Source organism: Erithacus rubecula (assembly GCF_903797595.1).
Source record: "Erithacus rubecula genome assembly, chromosome: 20".
Taxonomy (NCBI): domain Eukaryota; kingdom Metazoa; phylum Chordata; class Aves; order Passeriformes; family Muscicapidae; genus Erithacus; species Erithacus rubecula.
The window spans coordinates 5,127,377-5,146,748 of NC_136672.1; the positions used below are offsets into that span (position 1 = coordinate 5,127,377).

Below are 19,372 nucleotides of genomic sequence, written 5' to 3' on the forward strand. Positions count from 1 at the left end.
AGTCTTCTGCAGCTTAGCTGGAAATCTCTAATGTTAGACATGTTCTAATGCCAGCCACTGGCTTAAAGGAAACACAGGACAGGAATGAAATCTATTCTGAAGCATGTCTGTGTTCTTTTTGGGGCATATGTAAGAATAACTGGGCTTGTCACAAAATGCACAAAGTTAAAATAGGCCCAGCTTTTCTGGAAATTGGATGCAACAAGGCAGTATCACAGAGAACAGAAAGCAGATATTGTCTTCACACTGAGACATGGTGAGGAAATTAAGCTTTAACTAGGCTAGGCACCAGGCAAAATGTCATAAATTAAGGGAAAAGCTGTTCTTTATTCATTATCTAGCCTGTATCTGACTTAGTGAATGCCATTTTTAGAGCTCTGGTTTAAAAATACTGACAAAACAACAGGAAATCCAATGGAATAAACAACCTATAAATGGACCTATAAGGAAGGGCAAATAAATCCATCTGTGCAGTTTGGGAAAAGACATGCAAAAAGAAAGGAGAGATCTGAGATAAAACAAGCAGTTCCAGCACAGAAATAGGAAAGCAATAGATTGAAATTCAGCAGGGAAAGAAACAAAAGCCCTGCAGCTGCATCTCTTGAGGTCTGAGAGGTACCTTTGTACGTTCCTTCTTGGCCTTCTCCAGCTTGTCCATCTCAATCTTCTGGGCTTTAGCTGAGAAATAGCAGAAGATGTGAAGCACTGAGATCAGTAAAATTCTAGACTTCTCATTCACACACTTCCCATTATTTAAAAAAAGATTCAAATTCCATATAGAAAAATTAAACTGCCTTGGAAGCAACTGCTGCTTTTTAAACAAATCATCACAGCACCAATTTAATGATTTGAGAGATGAAAACATTGCAGAAGCAATTTAAATTAAAAGCCTTTCCAAACTGATGAAGCATCAATAACATTCAGGCACATCCAACCAGAATGGAGTCATTGAAGAGCAGCATGTGATGACTTCTCATTTATACAGAAAGTGAAGACTCCAGGGCAGTTAATTAAGTACAAAACACAAAGAGCTAAGCCAGGAAAAAAAAAAAAAAAGACTTCCTGGAATACCTAGTGCTTCATAATATGAATCCTCTGACCAGCCATGAGGATCAAACATGTCCTGAAAAAAAAAGAAATAAATCAGATTAGGGCTATTCTCACAGAAACACAAAACCCAGTGCAAAAATGTTTTAGGTATCTCTGTTCTCTGATGATAATCAGGGGTGACAATGAAAATCATCACTGATTTCTTCCTGTACCCAGTGACACAAAGATCCCATCAGACCTTCCTTTATGGGGCCTTATTTAGTTGTGAATGAAGGAACAGCTTTGGAGCAAAAAGGATGCTGGGGTAAGTCATGCATTTTTCTGCTACTCAGCTTCTTTCCCCCCTCAAGGAGTTCCATTCAGACCTCCACACTTCAGCAGTTTTTGTGCAGAATTGTTGTAGCACAGGCTGAGGCACTGAGGCTCAGTGCTACACAAAAATGTTCATTTCACTACAGAGACTCAGACTGAGGTTGCCCTACAGGATCTCTAATCAAGCAGGCTCAAGAAAGCCTGAGGTGAGACTTTACACTCTGTGTTACCTTTACCCACCACTCCTTTTCCACTGAAAAGCACTGCCCCTCACCTTTGGATAATTGGTACCAAGCTCATCAATGGAACAAAACTGGATCAGCTTCTCATAGATGCTGCAAAGGAAAAGCAAGAGGTCAGAACACAACCAGGGAGGCAGAAGGGAACAGAAATATTTCAGATGTGTCAACAGAGAGACGTTGTCACTTCTTCATACTACAGAGTGAAATGAGAACCTGGGAAGCTACACCTGCTATGATGGATGTGACACCCCATTACCCACAGTATTTCCTACTCCCCAAAACATCTCCCAGCTCCCAGAACAGTCACATCTTCTGAAGTACTTCATCCTGAGCCTTCACATTTAAAATCTAACCAACACACCAACTCTAGCTGCTGCTTAACCCAAAACAAAGAAGAGTTTTACTGTTTCAGTCATAAAATTGAGAAAGACAATTTGTGAGCAATAGTCCTTCCTGTTCAGGATCCTTCTGCTACAACTCCAACAAAGAAGATTCTTCAAATTCACTCTGTGGTGCTGTGGTCACATGAAAAAATGGTGGCTCACCTGGGATTACGAAATTCCTTTTTCCTCTGGATGATGTAGTTCATATCCATGCCCTCTTTCACTTTCCTCTCATACAGCTTCTGAATTTTATCCTAAAGGAGAAAGGTTATAGGGTGAGCCAGGATGAAAAGGAGGAGCACACCAGCTGAGGACTGTACATGTGGAGAGAAGCCAACTGAACCAGTGACCTCCTTGAGCAGACCTTTACACCAGGGCCACTTTTTCCTTGAATGCCTGAAGTACCTTCATAAACTGTCTGATTGGAAAAGGAATTATCTTTGCACTTACTGAGGGCTTTAGTGATTAAAGATCTGCATATAAGGCACAGACTCCTCCTTCCCAGTCTGTTGTTTCCAGCCATGACACAGAAGCCAATTCTGAAATCCAGAGGTTGTCCCACAACTCACTGCAAGCATCCACTCACCTGCAGCCTCAGGTGAACAACTGAGAAGCAGCAGCTGGGCTACACTGCCCACAGGGCAAAGCTCCTGCTCATCTTTACCCAGGCAGAGCCAGAGCCAAGCTCTGCTGGAGAACTAAACCCAGTGTGATCACCAGGTATTGCTGGGGGTGCCCAGTGGCAGCCAAGTGCTCTGAGGAACAATGTGCTCATAAAACCCTGCTTTGCTACCAGTCAGATGGAATCAGCTTCTCTTTGCACATCACCCACAAGGCACGAGCCCATGCCAAAGGCAACTTAACTGACTCAGGTTACAGATGTCAAGCAGCCTGCTCTCCAAAAAGGCTCAAAGATTTCAAATCAAACATTATTCTTTCCTTCCTCAGCAAGGTGGATGAAAGTATGTAAAAGTATTCCTACTCTGGTGATGGTGAAGGGACAACAGAGGAGCTTTCAGACAGATCAGAGAGTTAAGTGGTACTGCTAAAACATCCTCAGTGATTTCCATCATCTTTTCTTTGTGATAGCAATTTCTCATGTACAAGAGGCACACAGAACAAGATCAGAGGCTGGGCCTTCAGTCTTTCAGGATGGGAGAAGCTGAGTCAATTTTCCTTTGTTGCTTCTGGCTAAGTCACTTCATGTCTCCCTCCCTGGACAGTCAAACACAGAGCTGACTATTGTTTAAGGGCTTGCTGCAGCCTGAATAAAGGAGGATTGTTAAGAGCTGATATGAGACTCAACAACATTAAAAAAAAAAACTTCTTTAAGATAAATTTTCATCAGGTTGTCACAAAATCATCAGGAGGAAATGACACAATCTCCACATCCAGCACATACATAGTGAGGTTTGAAGGCACAAACTGCAAAAAGGTGAATCTGGGGAGTAGAAATGATTGAAGAGGTGCTTTTTAATCCTCTCCCCATCGAGTAGCAAAGAGGTTCCCCAAGTCTACAAACAGGCAACTACTCAGTCAACTTCATAATAGGAAATCTTCCCTTTGGCAGAGTCCAAAATACAGTTTATCAGAGGAAAAATGTGACACAAGAGCAAACCACCAGTGAAAAGCCCAGAACATTTTCCATTTCTAAGGAACAGTCCCATCTCCTTGCTCAAAGTGCTCTAAGATGTGGTTTGACCTGCCAAAGAGGACAAGCTCCCTTTTGATGTAGCAGACTAAATTGCTGTCAAAGAGGAAAAACTCTGCTTTATTCTGTCTGCCCTGTCAAGCTCTGTGCATTCCTCAGGTCTAACACACTCCAGCTCATTGACATCAGAACAGTAAAATCCTCCTAGAGCACTAGAGGAGGTTTGGGTGTGCCCAGGTATGGTGTGTGGAGAAGAAAGCATCATCGGGATGGTGAGTCACTCTGAATCATCACCATGTTAGAGGTACTTTATAGAGCAGTCTAGGAATGATTCTTTACTTGTATTTCTGCTGGGCAGACAACCAGAGTTAAACTCAAGCAGTCCCTGCTCTTTCATTTGCACTCAAAGAGAACACAAAAAGTTATTGCAAACTTGGTCACTGCAGTTATTTGGGTGTGCACCAGAGAAAACATTCATTTGTGTTCTTTTGTTGCCTCTAAGCTACCAGCCTTCCCTCTAAATGTTTACCATCCAGAGGCATGTAGGTGGAAAAGGAATCCAGGCATTGCTGCCTCAACTATTCCAGTTTAGGGGATTTTGGGCCTGCACAGAAAAACAATTTGTTCTTTGCTAAGGAGCTGAATTTGCTGAGGTAAGAGGAAAACAGCCCTGACAGTAAATATTGCTTCTGTGTCACTGCTGGGATCAAAAGCTGTATAAAGCATAAATAACTCACAGAGACTGGAAAACAGCTTAAAGCTACTTTGAGATTCCTCAGCTAAAACTGCTGTAAAGCCTAAAGCATTAACACAGTGTGTTCATAAACTCAGTGTGGTAAAACTCAGCTTTAATACTGGAGCTTTGCCTTGTGCAAAATTACTGAGCAGGGTTTCCAAATATGCCCTGAACTACAAGTCTTAGAAAAAAAAAACCAAAAAATGAAGTGGACTAATACCAACCTGCAACTGGTTAGAACATCTGCCAGGAGGCTCAGGAGGGATTTTGATCTCATCTGGAGACATGTTCCGCACTCTCTCTGAAAAAGAAGCTGGAAAGAGCAAACTGGGATGAGTTCTGACACTACTGACAGGAATTTCAGCCATACAAGTCATTAAATTTGTTTTATGTCTTTGTCAGCACTACTCCCTCATTGGGAATCCAAGGCAAAGGTGATGAGAATGCTGAGAATGGTACTTGTGGTGTTTTCAAGGTGCTGAGCAAGAAGCAACTAAAGAACCTAAAGATTGGGTCATTAGGAGAGAGATGTGATGTTTGTTTTATTGATACCTACACTCTTGGAGAGAGAGAGAATTGGACCATGCACATGGAGGAGCACAGGATCCATTTTCTGCAGTCTGGCTCTTTGCCATTTTGGGGGAGAGAATCACTTGGTGACTATTTAGTACAGGACATACTTGGATGAACCAAAATGGTTCAAGGAAGGAACAATGCTCCCCAAGGCTGTCAGGAGTTAACCACAAGAAATTACATTTCATTTTTAAGTTAACACTTCCTTAACAGGCACTTTGATCTTTGCTTACAGAGACCGACTACTGCTAAGAAGAGCAACTAGTCCTGCAGGACTGGGAACAGCCCAGTCCAGATTGCCAAATTTCCACAGCTGTCTGTACTGGGATATACTACTGAACTACCTAACTGACCTGTAAAGATTAGTTCACAGAGTTATCAGCAGAAGAAATGGCCACATTTCCCTTCATTGCTTGCTACTTTCCCACTACTGTGGGAAACTCAGACAGATTTCTGGCCAAGCCTTGGAGCAGAGATTTGTGCCCCATTTAAGCAGCTGGGATTGTTTTCAAGCATAATTTGCCCAGAGAACACATCCCAGAGTTGCTCTGTAGTGGATAAGAGACCTGAGAGCAGCACAGAAGTTACATCAAGCAAGTTTTTCACAAGTGCAGCTCCTCAGTTACACATTCCTCACTAAAGCTGCCTGAGCTGCAGCTCCAGCACCCAGAGCTCAGCTCTGAATAAAGGCCAGGAGGGCCCCAAGGCCAGACAGGGCTTCAGGAACCCTGGAGAGCTGAGGCTACAGACAAACAACACCACACATCATCAGTGCTGCTACAGTTTCCATGTCCTTTGTAAAAATATGAAACACTAAGGACAATATCCTTTGGAGAGGAAAAGCTGGCAGGCAACCACTGATTCTATTTCATCAAGATGTTGCTGAGGGTTAAATTCTTCAGCAGTTGCCAGTAATGAACAAAAAGTGTCCTTTGGCATTTACCAAGTGGGAGCCTTTATAGGAGGAAAGCTTGCCAGAGTCCCCAAAGAAAGGCAGGCAAAGGGAGCTCCCTGACAACAAGGCACACATTTATTACAGGTTACAGCTGCTGGTGGGATGGGGAGGCCTCTGGGTTAATTAGAGCTCCAGGAAAGCCAGAAAAACAGTGGCAAAGACACAGAAGTGTGGACACAGCACATAAGGCTTGCTGGGAAAGGTAAAAGCTTATTAATGGCTTAAGAGGTTCACACCATCAGCAGAAACATTAAAACAAAAAAAAAAAAAAAAAAGGCCATTAAATCCAGACTACATAAGGCAAAGAAAGCACCTGAAAAAAAATAAATCAAGCCTAGCTCCCCATGAGACATCCCACAGGCTCCCTTGTCTTTGCAGATGAGCCACAGAGAAACCAAACATTTATGGGAAGGGGAACTGTGTGCTCATGTAAACTCAGGAACTCTGGGCAGCACCTCTGTTTTACCAGCAAAAAACATCGAAGTCAGAAGAATCTTCAGCAATTCATTCAAAACCCCCTTGAAAAATAAATCATTTTGGAGGCAGAACAAGAGCTCCCAGCGAGACAATATATTTTGATGCATGACTTTTCAGATTGGTGCTCATTTCCTCTTTTGTTTGAGCCCTGTGAAAACAATCCTTTATCAGCATTATGGGGGGAAGCATCTTTTAATGGTTTACAAGGAACTGGAACTAAGGAATCTTTGCCTTATGCAATCCCACCAGAGCTGGAGGCAGCTGAACACTGCCAGCAGCAAGGCAGGACATGCACCTCATAAACTGAGCACAAACTTGCAGCATTAGTCAGTTATTTCATCACTTTGCCACATCATTAGGAAGAAAAGGGTGAGTTTAAGGGTGAGTTTAACCCCTTTGGGCCTATTTACAGTAAGGAAGTAAAAATTATCCATGCCCTCCAGCAAGTCCTCAAACTTGTTCCCTAAACAGACAGAATGGTTGAATCCACAGCATCTTCACACCAGCTCTTTCCCTGGAGGAAAGGGCAGCTGGGACTATAACCCTGGCACCTGCATGTATGGCCACACGCTCCTGTATAAAACATTTTGTGTTTTCCAAGTCCCAAGGGCAGCTTTCCACCATCTCTACAGCAATAACTGCAGATGAACAGCTCACAGCAAGGTGTGTCCCCACAGGATATATCCAACTGCTCTGTGCATCCTGTTATTCCTGCCATGATCAAAGTTTTACTTTGACATGAGTCACAGGTAGTGACACTGGCTTCAGCCCCTAATTTGCCCTGTGATTTGCAGGCTCACAGACTAGAGAATCTCCAAGTGTGGACCTCAGGAAGTGGCTGTTGGCACAATTAATCACTCCAGGCACACCCAGATTCTGGCTCACAGTAAGTAAATACCTCTCCAATCAGATTCCCAGTCCTGACAAAGAACTAAGGCTGTGAAGCAGATCCCATGAGTCAGATGGGGGTTCAAGAAAGCAGGGGCCACTGCCCCTGAAAGCATCCTGCTGCTAAAGGACACTCTTGCTGGTGCTTCATGCATGCATTCTCCTTCCACAAGCTGGCCTAAAAATTAAAACCTTCATCAGCACAAGCAATTGGTGTTTGGAACTTTTTGTGCAGTCAGCACATGCACTGTGGTAAAGGAAATATTAGGGGAACCTGAAAAGACTCAGCACCTCAGCAGTCAGAGAAGGACATCTGCTCACCCCATTTTGGTGAGCCAGAAAACTAAATGGAAATGCTACATTTGATGTGCTTCAGTTTGAGATGGTTGGATTGTGACCTATACCAAACAGCAGGAGACAATCTGCAAAGCAGAAGAGAAAGTGGCACAGTGAGCTCCACTTCCAGAGCTGTGCTGGAGACTGTCAGAGAGCACACAGGAATTTTGTTTCCTACAGATGGGTAGGAATGTTTTCCTAGTGCAGAGAAAACCAAAAGAGCAGAGAGCACAGGAGCTGGCTGTACAGGACAGACATGGTATGGATCATGGCTCTTGGATCAATGCTGCTCCCAGGCAGGATGAAGAACTGTCCCCTTCAGGGGTCACTTATATGCTGTGCTTGAAGCAGCCACAAGGGATTAGAGGCAGTTCAGGTGCCAGTTTGTTTCTAAAGGTCACATTATACAAAAAGAATAGAACAAAGAAAGAGTGATCAGTGACAAGGGTTTCCCCTGGAGACATGCACACCGGTGGTGCCTGGTCTCTAACACTGCATTCCCTGGCACTCCAGTCAAGGCTTGGCATAAACCAGGGTGGGGGGGGTTCTGATTTCCTGGCACCAGAACAGCCAAATCAGAGGGAAGAACTGGAGACAACAACATGCCAGTGAGTCACCCATCCATGGAAGGACACCAGGTCCCTTTCTGCTCCGTGGGCTGAGAAATGCAGAGGGAGACCTGCAACTCAGCCATACTTTCTGCTCTTATGAACACTGACTTTGTGCTTAGATATCCCAGGGACTGGAGAGAACATATCTTATGATCCAAAAGGTAAACAACCATGCTGCAAAGAACTTCAGGGCAAAAAAACCTACATCCTAAAAGTATTATTTGGCAAGGCTGCAGGAAACAGAAAATGCAATGTTGTGGCAGCACCATGAACTCTTCAGAGTGGTACAAAAAGCCCAAAAGGACAATGCTGATATAGGGATCTATGAAAAGAAGTTTCAGTCATATTTCCTTCTCAACCACAGGGCTGAAACCTTCCCTCTCATTCTGTCAGCCACTGATTATGTGATCACTACTTTGGCACAAGTCAGGAAAACCATGCCCATCCCAGCAGCTCAGCCCTACTGTTTTCTTTGTGCCAACTCCAGTGCCCACCTAACATGCACTAAGCACATCAGGGAATGGATCCAGCTGGAAGCCTCACAGGGAAAAAATAAAAAAAAAAAAAAAAAGAAGAAACAACAAAAAAAGAGCAGTGAAGGTGGATCCCAGCTGGCTCCCACTCCCAGAGCTGCTCCAATGTTACTGTGCATCTGGGGGAGGGAGAACACAAACAGAGCTTTTGGCAGGAGCCTACATTTATTTAATACTTAACAACTGCACAGTCACAGACTTTAATAAAGGTGATGCTGAAAAATGTAGGGTTATCTTCTGAGAAGGGCAGGCCTCTACACTTTTATTGCAAAAAGGAGTTGTGGAAAACTGTCCAAGGAGGACCTTGACTTCCACAGACTGGTAGACAAAACTTGAGGTGCCCAGACTGGAGCTGTTACTTGCTTTGTGTCAGAAAATCTAGCATTTTTTTCCATTAAAGAATTTTAACTGTGAAAGTCCAAGCTTCCAGAAAGGGAGTGGTTCTTACATTAGTCCAGCTGTAAGTCTCTTGCAACAGCTCCTTTTCAGCTAGATAAGATATGGTCTAATGGAACAGAACTACAGAATCCTGCATGGCAAGTATGCTGACCTCTAATAACCTGCATCTGCACAAAGCCAGCCTGCCCACTGCTGCTGGGAAGGAATATTAAAGATAAGATTGCAAAGACCTCAACCCAGGTCTCAGACCCTCCAAAACTGTTCACCCATGAGCTGTGACACTATTAAGTGCTCCTTGTGCTGCTTTTAAATCCATGTGCAAGTCTCAGCCATTGTGAGAACAAAGAAATCCAGTCTGGGCAGCCACTGGGGGAAAAAACAGAATTGTAACCTGAGTCTTACACCTTCATTTAAGAAAGGACTCCCCACTGTGTTGCTTCACAACTGCACAGCTTCACCCATATATAAAATACAGAAGAAAAGAGCAGCTGGCTTCCAGAGATTTTGCAGTACTTTTTACCCCAAATGCTGTTGTCTCATCCATGTTTCCAGGGTGCATTTGGAGGCAGATTGGAGAAATATTTCTGTTGCATTTGATGATGAGATTGGTTGAAGCAGTTTTGCCCTCTAAAGGCAGAAAATCCAAAGCCTAGGCAGGCCAACTAAAAAGGATTTAAAAATCCCAGACTTCAGTGATGGCTGTCAAAGCTCAGCACCTGAGTATTTACCACCTTAATTTACACTGATCACATTTTATGGCTGAAATATCAAACTCATTTGAGAGATAATGCACCTTCCAAAATCATTAGTTTTTAATGATATTATTACATAATACCATACAACTGCAGGAGTAACCTCAGGAACAGAGGATCAGTTCAAGACAGTCAGAAATTCAATATAAAATATAGTTTCTGTGGAGCTCCAAAGAGACCAAGCAGAAGATTGTATTTCAAGCTGACAACCTTGGACTTTACAAATCGAATAATGGTGCAGTGAATAAATGAGATGTTACAAAAATCAAGTAAGTTTTAGTAACCATTGGAAAACACACAGTGCCATGTCAGCATAGCAGCTGTAAATCTCTAAGTGGCACACATTTAAATGGGGATGCTTTTGGTAAGTTTTGGAAGCCACAGAACAAATTTATCACTTCTGGCTCTGTTTAGACAAAGCTACACTATTGGTTTTAAGCTCATCTAGGAAAAAAACTAACACTGTCCTTTACATACATGTTTTAAACATTATATTATTTTCCTGTTTTTAGGCGTGAAACCTTTCTCCCAGAAGAAAAGTTCACTGAAAATATTCAGGCAGTAATTGAAAATATAACATTGCCAGGGCAGAGGAATGATGCTTTTTACAAAGTGGGACTTACAAGATCTATCTTGAAAAAACCCTGGGAATAAATACTTCTGAGTGAACTTACCAACTAGCTCCTGAGGATCTCTTTTCTCCACTTCTGAGAATTCCTGCAAAAAGGAAGAAGAAACAGATTTTAATCAAGTTATGCCTCCAACCTAAAACACTTCACTGTTTATTCATTTAGAAATTTACAACTTTATTCTGAAACAAGAGAATAAAAATTAAGAATGAAACTCAATTTTATGAACTTTTTTTTATTTTAAGAATGAAACTCAGGATGATTCCACTGTCATTTCTCTTGCTGCTGCTTTCCAGGACTGACACAGCCAACCTGCTCCACCAGAGACTCAAGGGCAACCACCATTGGCTTGCAGTGCTCTGCCTGGAGATCTCCACACAGCTAATCCTTGCCTGGTTACAGAATTTAAGGACACTTCATTTGCAGATGTTTGCAGCAGAGTGTGCTGAGCAGGGGGCATTATGTAGGATAAGATACTCTTAAATATGGTTTCACCACACTGAGACCAACACCCAAATGTTTTGGTGCTTCTGGGAGATCCCAGGAGAGTCACAAGCAATATCAAGTTCAGCACAAATAAACTTTCTGAAACAGCACCAGCTGCATCCCAACACTGCCCTCTCTCCCTGCCTCCCTCCCTAAGACCTTTTGTGACTCACTGGTCTGTTCTTCCAAAATTCCTCAGTGCCTCCAAACACTGAAGCCATTCATTGAACTGACACTGACAGAATGCTGCCTCCTTGCTGCTTGGTAACTGCACCCTGCAGTTTTCCTTTTCTCCATTTCCAGTCAGGTGAGAGGTGCATCAGGTGAGGAGAGAGCAGTGAGGTCACCAAGCCAGATGTGGAAACAGCCTGTGCCAAACTCACTCTGAAAATGACCCATTTTCAGAGAAGCCAAAGCCCTCTGGAAGCAGAAAAACAAATTCTTTGTGCAGCACTAACTGCTACAGGGCATTTTTCTAGCTATTCATGGAAGGCACACACACAAAAAAAAAAAAAAAAAAAAGAAAGAAAAAAGAAAAAAGAAAAAGGAAAGCACTATTTCAGCATTAGTACACTTGGATCACAAAAATACAAGGCTGAAGCTATTTTAGAAAAGAAAGAAGTACAGAGAGGAACACGCATCTGTCCCTGGCCAGCTGGCCCCTGGCCCCTCTGAGATGGCTGAAGTGTCACAGCTCCAACTTCTGAGACAATGCCTTTGGTGTGTGCATCAACAGCTCTTCTCCCAGGGCCTCCAGTAGCACAGACAGAGAAAAAATTAAACAGGAACATGACATTTCAAAGTAGGAAATTTATGCCAAAGCAGTAGCTCTCTTTAGTGAGAGCACTGGACAGGAATCCAGGGAATCCAAACTGTGCTCTCCACAAACCTACATGGATGGGGAGTTCTCAGCCAAGAGTGGGGACTGAGGTCACCACTGGAGAAGTGGAAGCAATTCTGTGGTAATGGATGGGCTGTGAAGACAAATCCAGAAGAACAGAGGCTGGAGAAGATCACAGAGCTGCAGATGCAAGGTAACATCTGTCCAGGCACATCCAGTGACTCACCAGCAGTAAATACATGTGGGCAGCAGGCTGCTCATTCCCTTTCAGGGGAGAACTTGCTAGATGGGTAATTAAAAGTATTTCTCACCTTATTTTGAGACAAGCAAATATTTGTTGAGGTGAAAGCTCCAACCTTGACTAAACTACATCCTGCACTCATCTCTTGGAAGTTTCAAGTGGAACTGAGAGGGAAGTGGAAGAGACACTGAGGTCCCTGAGCACCTCTTGATCCTTCCTCATACCCAGCACTGCATTTATTATTCCATTATGCTCCTCATCTCCTTCTGCCCACTTGTCCTCAAAGGCAAGAGAAATAACCCCCCAAAATAGCAATATTGCCAAGCAGGCACTTAAGCAACCCAGTGGCACAGACAAATTCAGGTGCATTAGACACTGGCTATGTGGCCCCAAAAAGTCTGCCTTCTTATCTGGGCCACTAACAGCCTTGCAAGGGGCTGTGGGCATTTCTGACTTTTCCAGAAGCCCACTTTCAACTCTCCTGTATGCCTGGAGTTAATACCAAAATAAACACACAGCTCTCAGGAAACATGAAGCAATATGCTGAGAGAATCTGATGGCCAAACCCTGTCCTGTCATGTACCTTATATTAGACACTGATCTCTGCTGTGTTAAATAGTCTGTTCTATGACCTTCCAGAATGATCAGCAAGTTTGCTTTTACCAGAATTTTCTTCTTTAATTTGCATCCTTTGAATCTGTCCCATTTATAACAGGCTAAATCAAGCCCTGGCCCACACTTTCCCACCACAGCTGCTCCAGCAAGTCCAGAATCCACAGCTGCAGCTCTCAGCCAAGACATCAGAGAGCCCAGAGCTACACCAAGCAAAAGCAAACACGTTCAGCACTGCATTGCAGCCACACCTCACTGCCCAGGGGACAGGAATTTTGCTTAGTGATGAGTTCCTTCATACCTCCACCCATCCTGAGACATCAACACTAACTCAGGCTGCTTTCAAACCTCTTAAATGCCTTCAAAAAACAAACGGATGACCAACTCCTCCTGCAGAGCTTGTTCATATTTGCTCAGCTTGCTGTTGAAAACTAAGAGGTAAGCACCAACAACTTGACCAAAGGTTGGCAGATGCAAGGTTTAAGGAGTTTTGTTCAAACCTCTGAGTGTCTACTGAAGATCCAGAACATTCTAAAAACCTCCAGTGGAGCTATCACACAACAAGAACTGTTCTACACTCCCTTAGGCTAATTTAAGTTTGAGACAAATGATGAGTACAATGAACTGATTAGGGAAGACAGCATAAAAACCACCAATCTGCAGATCTAATCTAATCCATTAAGTGGAATGAAATGAAGAATCACCAAGTGGAAAAATAAGGTACAATAAATACTGAGAAGTTGCTACCTTTTGGTTATGAAAGAGAAGAAATATTTATGCGTGGATGAGAGATTTCCAAAGGAATCCCAAAGCATTTAAATAATGGAAAATTTGAAGGTAAATGAATTTTATCTAGGATAGTTACCTAAATCCAAAATCCACTTAGGCAAAGGTGATCTCTCTTAGATTACATCACCAATACCCACTGTGTTATGTATCAGGATCTCACATGGAGCAGAAAACCAAGCATGTGAGTGGCTCCAGCATGAGAGATTTTATGTCAAAACTCCTATCAAAGTAAATATATTAAATTATCAGAGATTTCAAGCATCCCAGAGCTAAAGGCATCACTTAAAGGGTTCATTTCCATTTGAATTCTAAGGCATTTCAAAGAATAACAAAATTAAGACTTTGCTAGTGGCATTTGTACCACAGTTTTCACAAACCAAACCCCTGAAAATCTGTACAGAAGCAACTCTAAATTCACTTCTAGCTTGACTGAGGTTAAAAAAAAAAAAAAAAAAAAAAAAAAAAAAAAAAAAAAAAAAAAAGAAAAAGAAAAAAGCAGTACTGTGCTTTATCATGCACTCAGTAAGTTCATTTTCTGGCTGCTGTCTACTCTGTAGCCTTGATCTCACAAGACCAAGTTTAAGGGCCCAAAGCCAGACAGCCTCAGTCCAACAGAGCCACTGAAAGGAGACAAGGGATGACATGGTGCTCCAGAGCCAAGCTGGAAGAAGATCAGAAATACAAAAAAAAAGCAGGAGGGAGACTCCTTTCCCCTGTTCTGGAGACTAATAAAGAGCAGACTCTGAAGAGCACAAGGTGCTATGGACAAAGTATTAAAAAAACCCCAAATCACATCTTTTTCATAGATTTCTGTGCTTCCAAGAACAGTTGTGCACATCAGCTCACTGATGGCAGACAATGCTTATGCTGTTACCAATCCTGTTTGAGTATAGGAAAAAGTTTTTCATTTTTTCCACTTTCCCAAGACAAATGTTTTTTTCAAGCTCTGGACAAGATGACTCTGCCTGCAAGAGCCTGGCTCATGAGCACCCAGAGTGCTGGCTCAGTTTTCATGTACCAGCATCAGTTAAAGAGGAGCAAGATGAAGGGAGTGTGTGCACACACACATAAGGGAATTGCTGCATTTTGCCTGAAGCTTTCACCTCACTGAGGTGAAATACAAACCATCTTTCAGTCCTACAGTGTCTCCATCCAGTTACATAAAAAACAGTGTATGCTCAGGCTCCATGGAAAATAAAAACAACCAAACACAATCATCACAGCATGGAACACAGATTAAAGGAAGGAAGCAAAACAATATGAATCTGAGACTGAAGAATTCCAGTTTGGACAGGCTTGCCCAGAACAGCTTTATTTAATGGAAAGAATGGACTGACTTAAAACAATGCTCACTAAATACTTGCTGAAACAAGATCCATAAAATCCAGCATAACTGCTGGCATGAATTGTCACCACAAGGTACAAATCCAAGCAATTCTTGCAGAAGCAGGTGCACATGTCAGTGCAGGTGCACTTCAAACTGCCAGGAGAAAGGGTTCAAGAGGGAGGCAGAAGATAAAAAAACCAGACCCTGATGGCTTGAACAAGATGCAAATTTTAAGAAATGGTGAAGTTAATGCCACCACTCAGTTGCATTCCCAGACTTGCAGCCAATTAAATCCTGCAGCTCCATTTTTCCACTGACTTCCAGGTAATAATAAAAACAACTAGCTCAGATGGTATCTCCCCCTCAACATTTTCTATTTTTTTCAGTGAATGCTCTTGTGTTTCAGAACTTTTTATCTCTCCCAACTACTTCACCTGATTGTTGTCACATAAATTTAATGCCAGTTTAAAACTGCTAGCCACAAAATCTACAGACCAGTCACATCATTGTCAAGCAGTGCATTAGTTTGAAGATATTGCAGAGAATTTTTCAGTACAGTCCTTCCACCAGCAGCAAGGGGATCTGGCTCTTAACAGCTGTTACAGTGGATTTTTTGAATCTGAGCAAGTGCCAGCAGCAAGTTTTTGTAATTTTCCCTCCTCTCTACAATTCAGAATATTTCCTGTAGTCCCAACACACAAACAGCCTCACTTGGCTGAGTATAATGGAAAGAAATTATATTTTAGCAGAAAGTGTTAGAAGAGTTGTCTAAGCCAATAGTGGTGATGGCCTTGCCAGAGCCAACAGGTGAAACATCTACATCATGCAGGCAGCAGGAGAAAGACAACCCCAAACCCTGCATTGTGCTTTTTTTTTCTTCCCTTTCTTTTCTTTTTTTAAAGGAACATAGTAACAATTATGTTTTTGCTTTTCCTCTACAAGCACAGAAGTGCTTATGGAAACAGAACACCAGAAATGTCTCATTTACTATTAAAGGTTCATGACAGCAACGATTTCATTCCTTGCTCCCCAGATCTGCCTGATGTTGGTGTGCACCCAGGCTGAAGGCAGCAAACTGAGTGCATGTCAAGTGTATTTAGAGTCTGGGGAAGAGAAAGCCAGGCAACAAGAGTACAATGCCTTTATTCCTCCCCACACCCCTTCTTTCTTTTTTTTTTCTTATATTGTGAGAGGGGAGAATCCCAAGAGAAAGCTTGAAACAAGCACATTTCCTACAGCCATATCCTGTTTGCCAGCTCTGCTACATAGCTCCAGGCAAAGTGCCCAGCTCAGCATAAGAAATTTAACTAAGAAAAACCTGTAGGGACCATGATCTAGATAACCAAGAGAAGTCCAACAGCTCAGAAATAAGTCACCATAGAAAAAAACCCTGATACATCCCCTTCAGTGACATTTATGTACAGGCTTTACAAATCTGTTTGGAGATACAGTCACAGAAAGAATGAGATGGAAGAACAAATCAGAGTCAGCTCCTGAGACATTCCCTATCAAAATGTGTCTAGCTAGACACTACCTCTTACTTTTCCAGCTAAATTGCATCTAAAAATCCACATTTGTAAATGAAGTGAAAAAAAAAAAAAAAAACCCACTGAAAAAAATCCCAACCACGACCTGGCAAAACATTTCAGCGAGAAAGTGCTTTAGAAAGGAAGCATTCATAGAATAAAGCCCTTAAATAGCTTCTTTGAAACTTGACTCTATTCACCTGACATATGGTATTTCAATATTTGACAAAGATTATTTGTTAGAAGTAATTTCCAGTCAAGGAACTGTGTGCCAGAACTTTTGCTTTCTATATGGAGGCACAGTTAATAACACCTGCTTCTCTCCACAGCCCCAGGAGCACAAGAGCTCCCAGCAGACTGCCCCTCATCTGCACAAAAATTCTGCTTTCAAGTCACTTTTGCTTCCTACAATGAAAAAGAAATTCACTGGTGAAGTACCAGCAAGACATGACAAGGCTGGAGGTGTCATGGTACTCTGATGATTTTATTTTTTACAGCTTGTTGCAGTGCAGATTCAAGTAGAAGGTGAAGGTGGGCTGTGAAAATTCTGAAGCCTCACAGCAGCAAAGCAAAGGCTCAGGAGAGTTAACAAAATTAACTCCTTGCACAAGCTTTCTCCCCTAGTACATAGTACTAAAGATTCTCCATGGTTTGGAGTAGAGGCAAGGTGTAAGAGCAAGTACCCTTTGTGAGAAATTCACTCCTCCCTGAATGGATCCCATGGAGTTTATCCAGATTTTGCTCCTTCTCTACCCAGCTGGAAGGAGCTATTTTCAGCTCTTTGCTGGTGTTGGAGGCAATACTCCATCTGGGCTGACTGCTCAGCCTCTCACTCTGACATGCACAGACCTGCACACTCCCAACTGCCTATTTGGGAACAGCAGCCAGAAATAATTGCAGCTACAGAGCTGGACTTGAAGAACTCAGACCTTTATCAGGTGAAATATGCGAGGGGAAGCAGCTCCAGAAAGGACTTTTCTTCAAGTTTAAAGACAAACAGAACAAGGCTGGCTCTTCTTTGGAGGAAGGCAAGCCACACCTGTGTCAATAATCCCTGGTATTTAGTACTGCAGGGAGTGAAGAGTCTGCTGCAACATGTATGCCCGGCGGGGAGGAAGGAACAAGCATGTCCATGGACATGTCTCATCTTCCAAACAGCTCCAGAGCTGGATGGGAGCCAGGAGCTCTCCAGGAGGTATTCCAGCTCCAAGGCTGTGATCTGTCTCCCTCTCAGACAGAGCTGGAGACAGGAGTACGTGTGGCAAGGGGCAAAATAATCCCAGATCCAAATGTTGTTTTATTTCCTGCACGCAGAGCAGTTTTGACTGCCTGTGATATTCTCTGGCAAGAACCAAGGTTCACCCAGATAAAATGGGAACCAGGGTTCAGCTGCTTTCATGTCTGGGTATTCACTGTAGCAGTGCAGAGAACAGCATTTGCAGCTGAATTACCTCTACTCCCCTCTAAACTCTGCAAAACTCTCTGGTTCTCTCTACAGAGCTCTGAAAAAGCATCTGTCAAACCCAAAACAAGGGAAAACCACACAGAGTTGGAAGCACAGACAGCATTTTACACAATTATATTAAAAGGAAGTTAAAACACAGAAAAAGAATCTAAGTGCTTATCACTGGCAGATTCAGGCTGTGTTTCCAGGCAAAGGAATGAGTGAGGAAACAAATTATTGGAGTTCCACCCTTGACCCCAACCCTGGGAACTGCACAGTTCATGCTTTGAAAGTATTCAGGGAGGTATGCTCACAACCATGCATAATGCAAGGCCACATTAAGGATAAAACCTTTCCCAAACATACTTTTCCCCTTCTTTGGAGCAAAATAATTATACCTGAGATGAAAGTTAATGAGCAGGTTCAAGCATTTTTTGAGAACTTGGCTTGATGAATGTATGGAGAATTCAGAAAAAATAATATGCCTTATCAAAGTAAGAGTTAATTTCAGGGATTACAAAACTGCAAACACACCCATTTATTGGTTCTCAGCACTTACCACTTTTACTTTAAATCAAGATAATTTTGGTAGTTAAACAAACAGGTTAATGGGTAGGCAAGATAAAAAAAAAAAACCACCGCAGTCAAAAGCCTCTAAGTATTAGTACACACCTACATATCATAACAATAGAATTACTTTACATGTATGCTGGATCAATAAAAACTAACATAATAAAGAGCTGATGATTATTAAGAGGAGGTACTTAGACATGCTTAGAGGCACAGTATTTCTCTGAAAATCTGACAGCCTTCTGCTAAATCCCAGTTTGGCTGCCTCTCCATACAACACCTGGCGGATGCAGAGGGGACCCTTAGAAACAAAACCAAAAGGAAAGGAAAACATCAAAGTAGCCACCTGTTCTTAAAACTGCTACCATGTGTCAGGCATTCACCTGCCAAGGGAGTGGCAAATTTCTTAGCTTTCCTGCACTGGCTGGTCCTGATACAATAATCAAGGCTCAGGAGTTAATGATTTCCCTCTGGGAAAGCTCCAGCAGCCAAACTGCAGGGCTGGGCTCTGTCCTTGATCAACACTGGCAACATGTTATTCATCCAGCCCTCCAATATGAAACACAGAACTGCTCAGCTGAGGCTTGGAGCACAAGGTCAGTATTTTCAGGTTCATTTTTCATTTTCCAGCAAGGCTGGTCCATTTAGTGGCTCTGAATGCTTGTATCTTGTTACTGCATCAAGGCTGTAACCAGAGCTCCAGCAACCTGCACCCCCTGCAGCCCTTTAACCCTGTGCTTCCAAACCTGCACACCACCACATTTCACACCCAACCCCAAACTCCTTCTGCTTGTACCCAGGGCTCCATCAGCTGAGGAAAGGGCACAAAGAACTCATCCAGGCTCTGCATTTCACTGTTTTAACATCACTGTTAAACAACAGACTTTGTTGCCTGTTTCTTTTCCCTTCAAAGCAGAAGGTTTTGTTTCTAAAGTGCTTTTAAGGCAGATGCTTGTTTACAATTGGTGACTGCTCAGGTAAAAGTGATTGTGGTGGTTCAAAAATCTGT

General features: G+C 42.7%; 1 protein-coding gene across 2 annotated transcripts in view; it reads right to left on the reverse strand.

The window, feature by feature from the left end:
- Nucleotides 1-19,372, reverse strand: part of SAP30BP (SAP30 binding protein) — a 28,539-nt gene that overhangs the window by 2,457 nt on the left and 6,710 nt on the right. For both annotated transcript variants that reach the window (XM_079323464.1, XM_079323465.1), the window contains 6 exons: nt 10,573-10,615; nt 4,599-4,687; nt 2,150-2,241; nt 1,637-1,697; nt 1,072-1,123; nt 620-678 (listed from right to left, as the gene is read on the reverse strand). In XM_079323464.1, the coding sequence (XP_079179590.1) occupies nt 620-678; nt 1,072-1,123; nt 1,637-1,697; nt 2,150-2,241; nt 4,599-4,687; nt 10,573-10,615 (396 nt within the window). The remainder of the gene's footprint in view (nt 1-619; nt 679-1,071; nt 1,124-1,636; nt 1,698-2,149; nt 2,242-4,598; nt 4,688-10,572; nt 10,616-19,372) is intronic.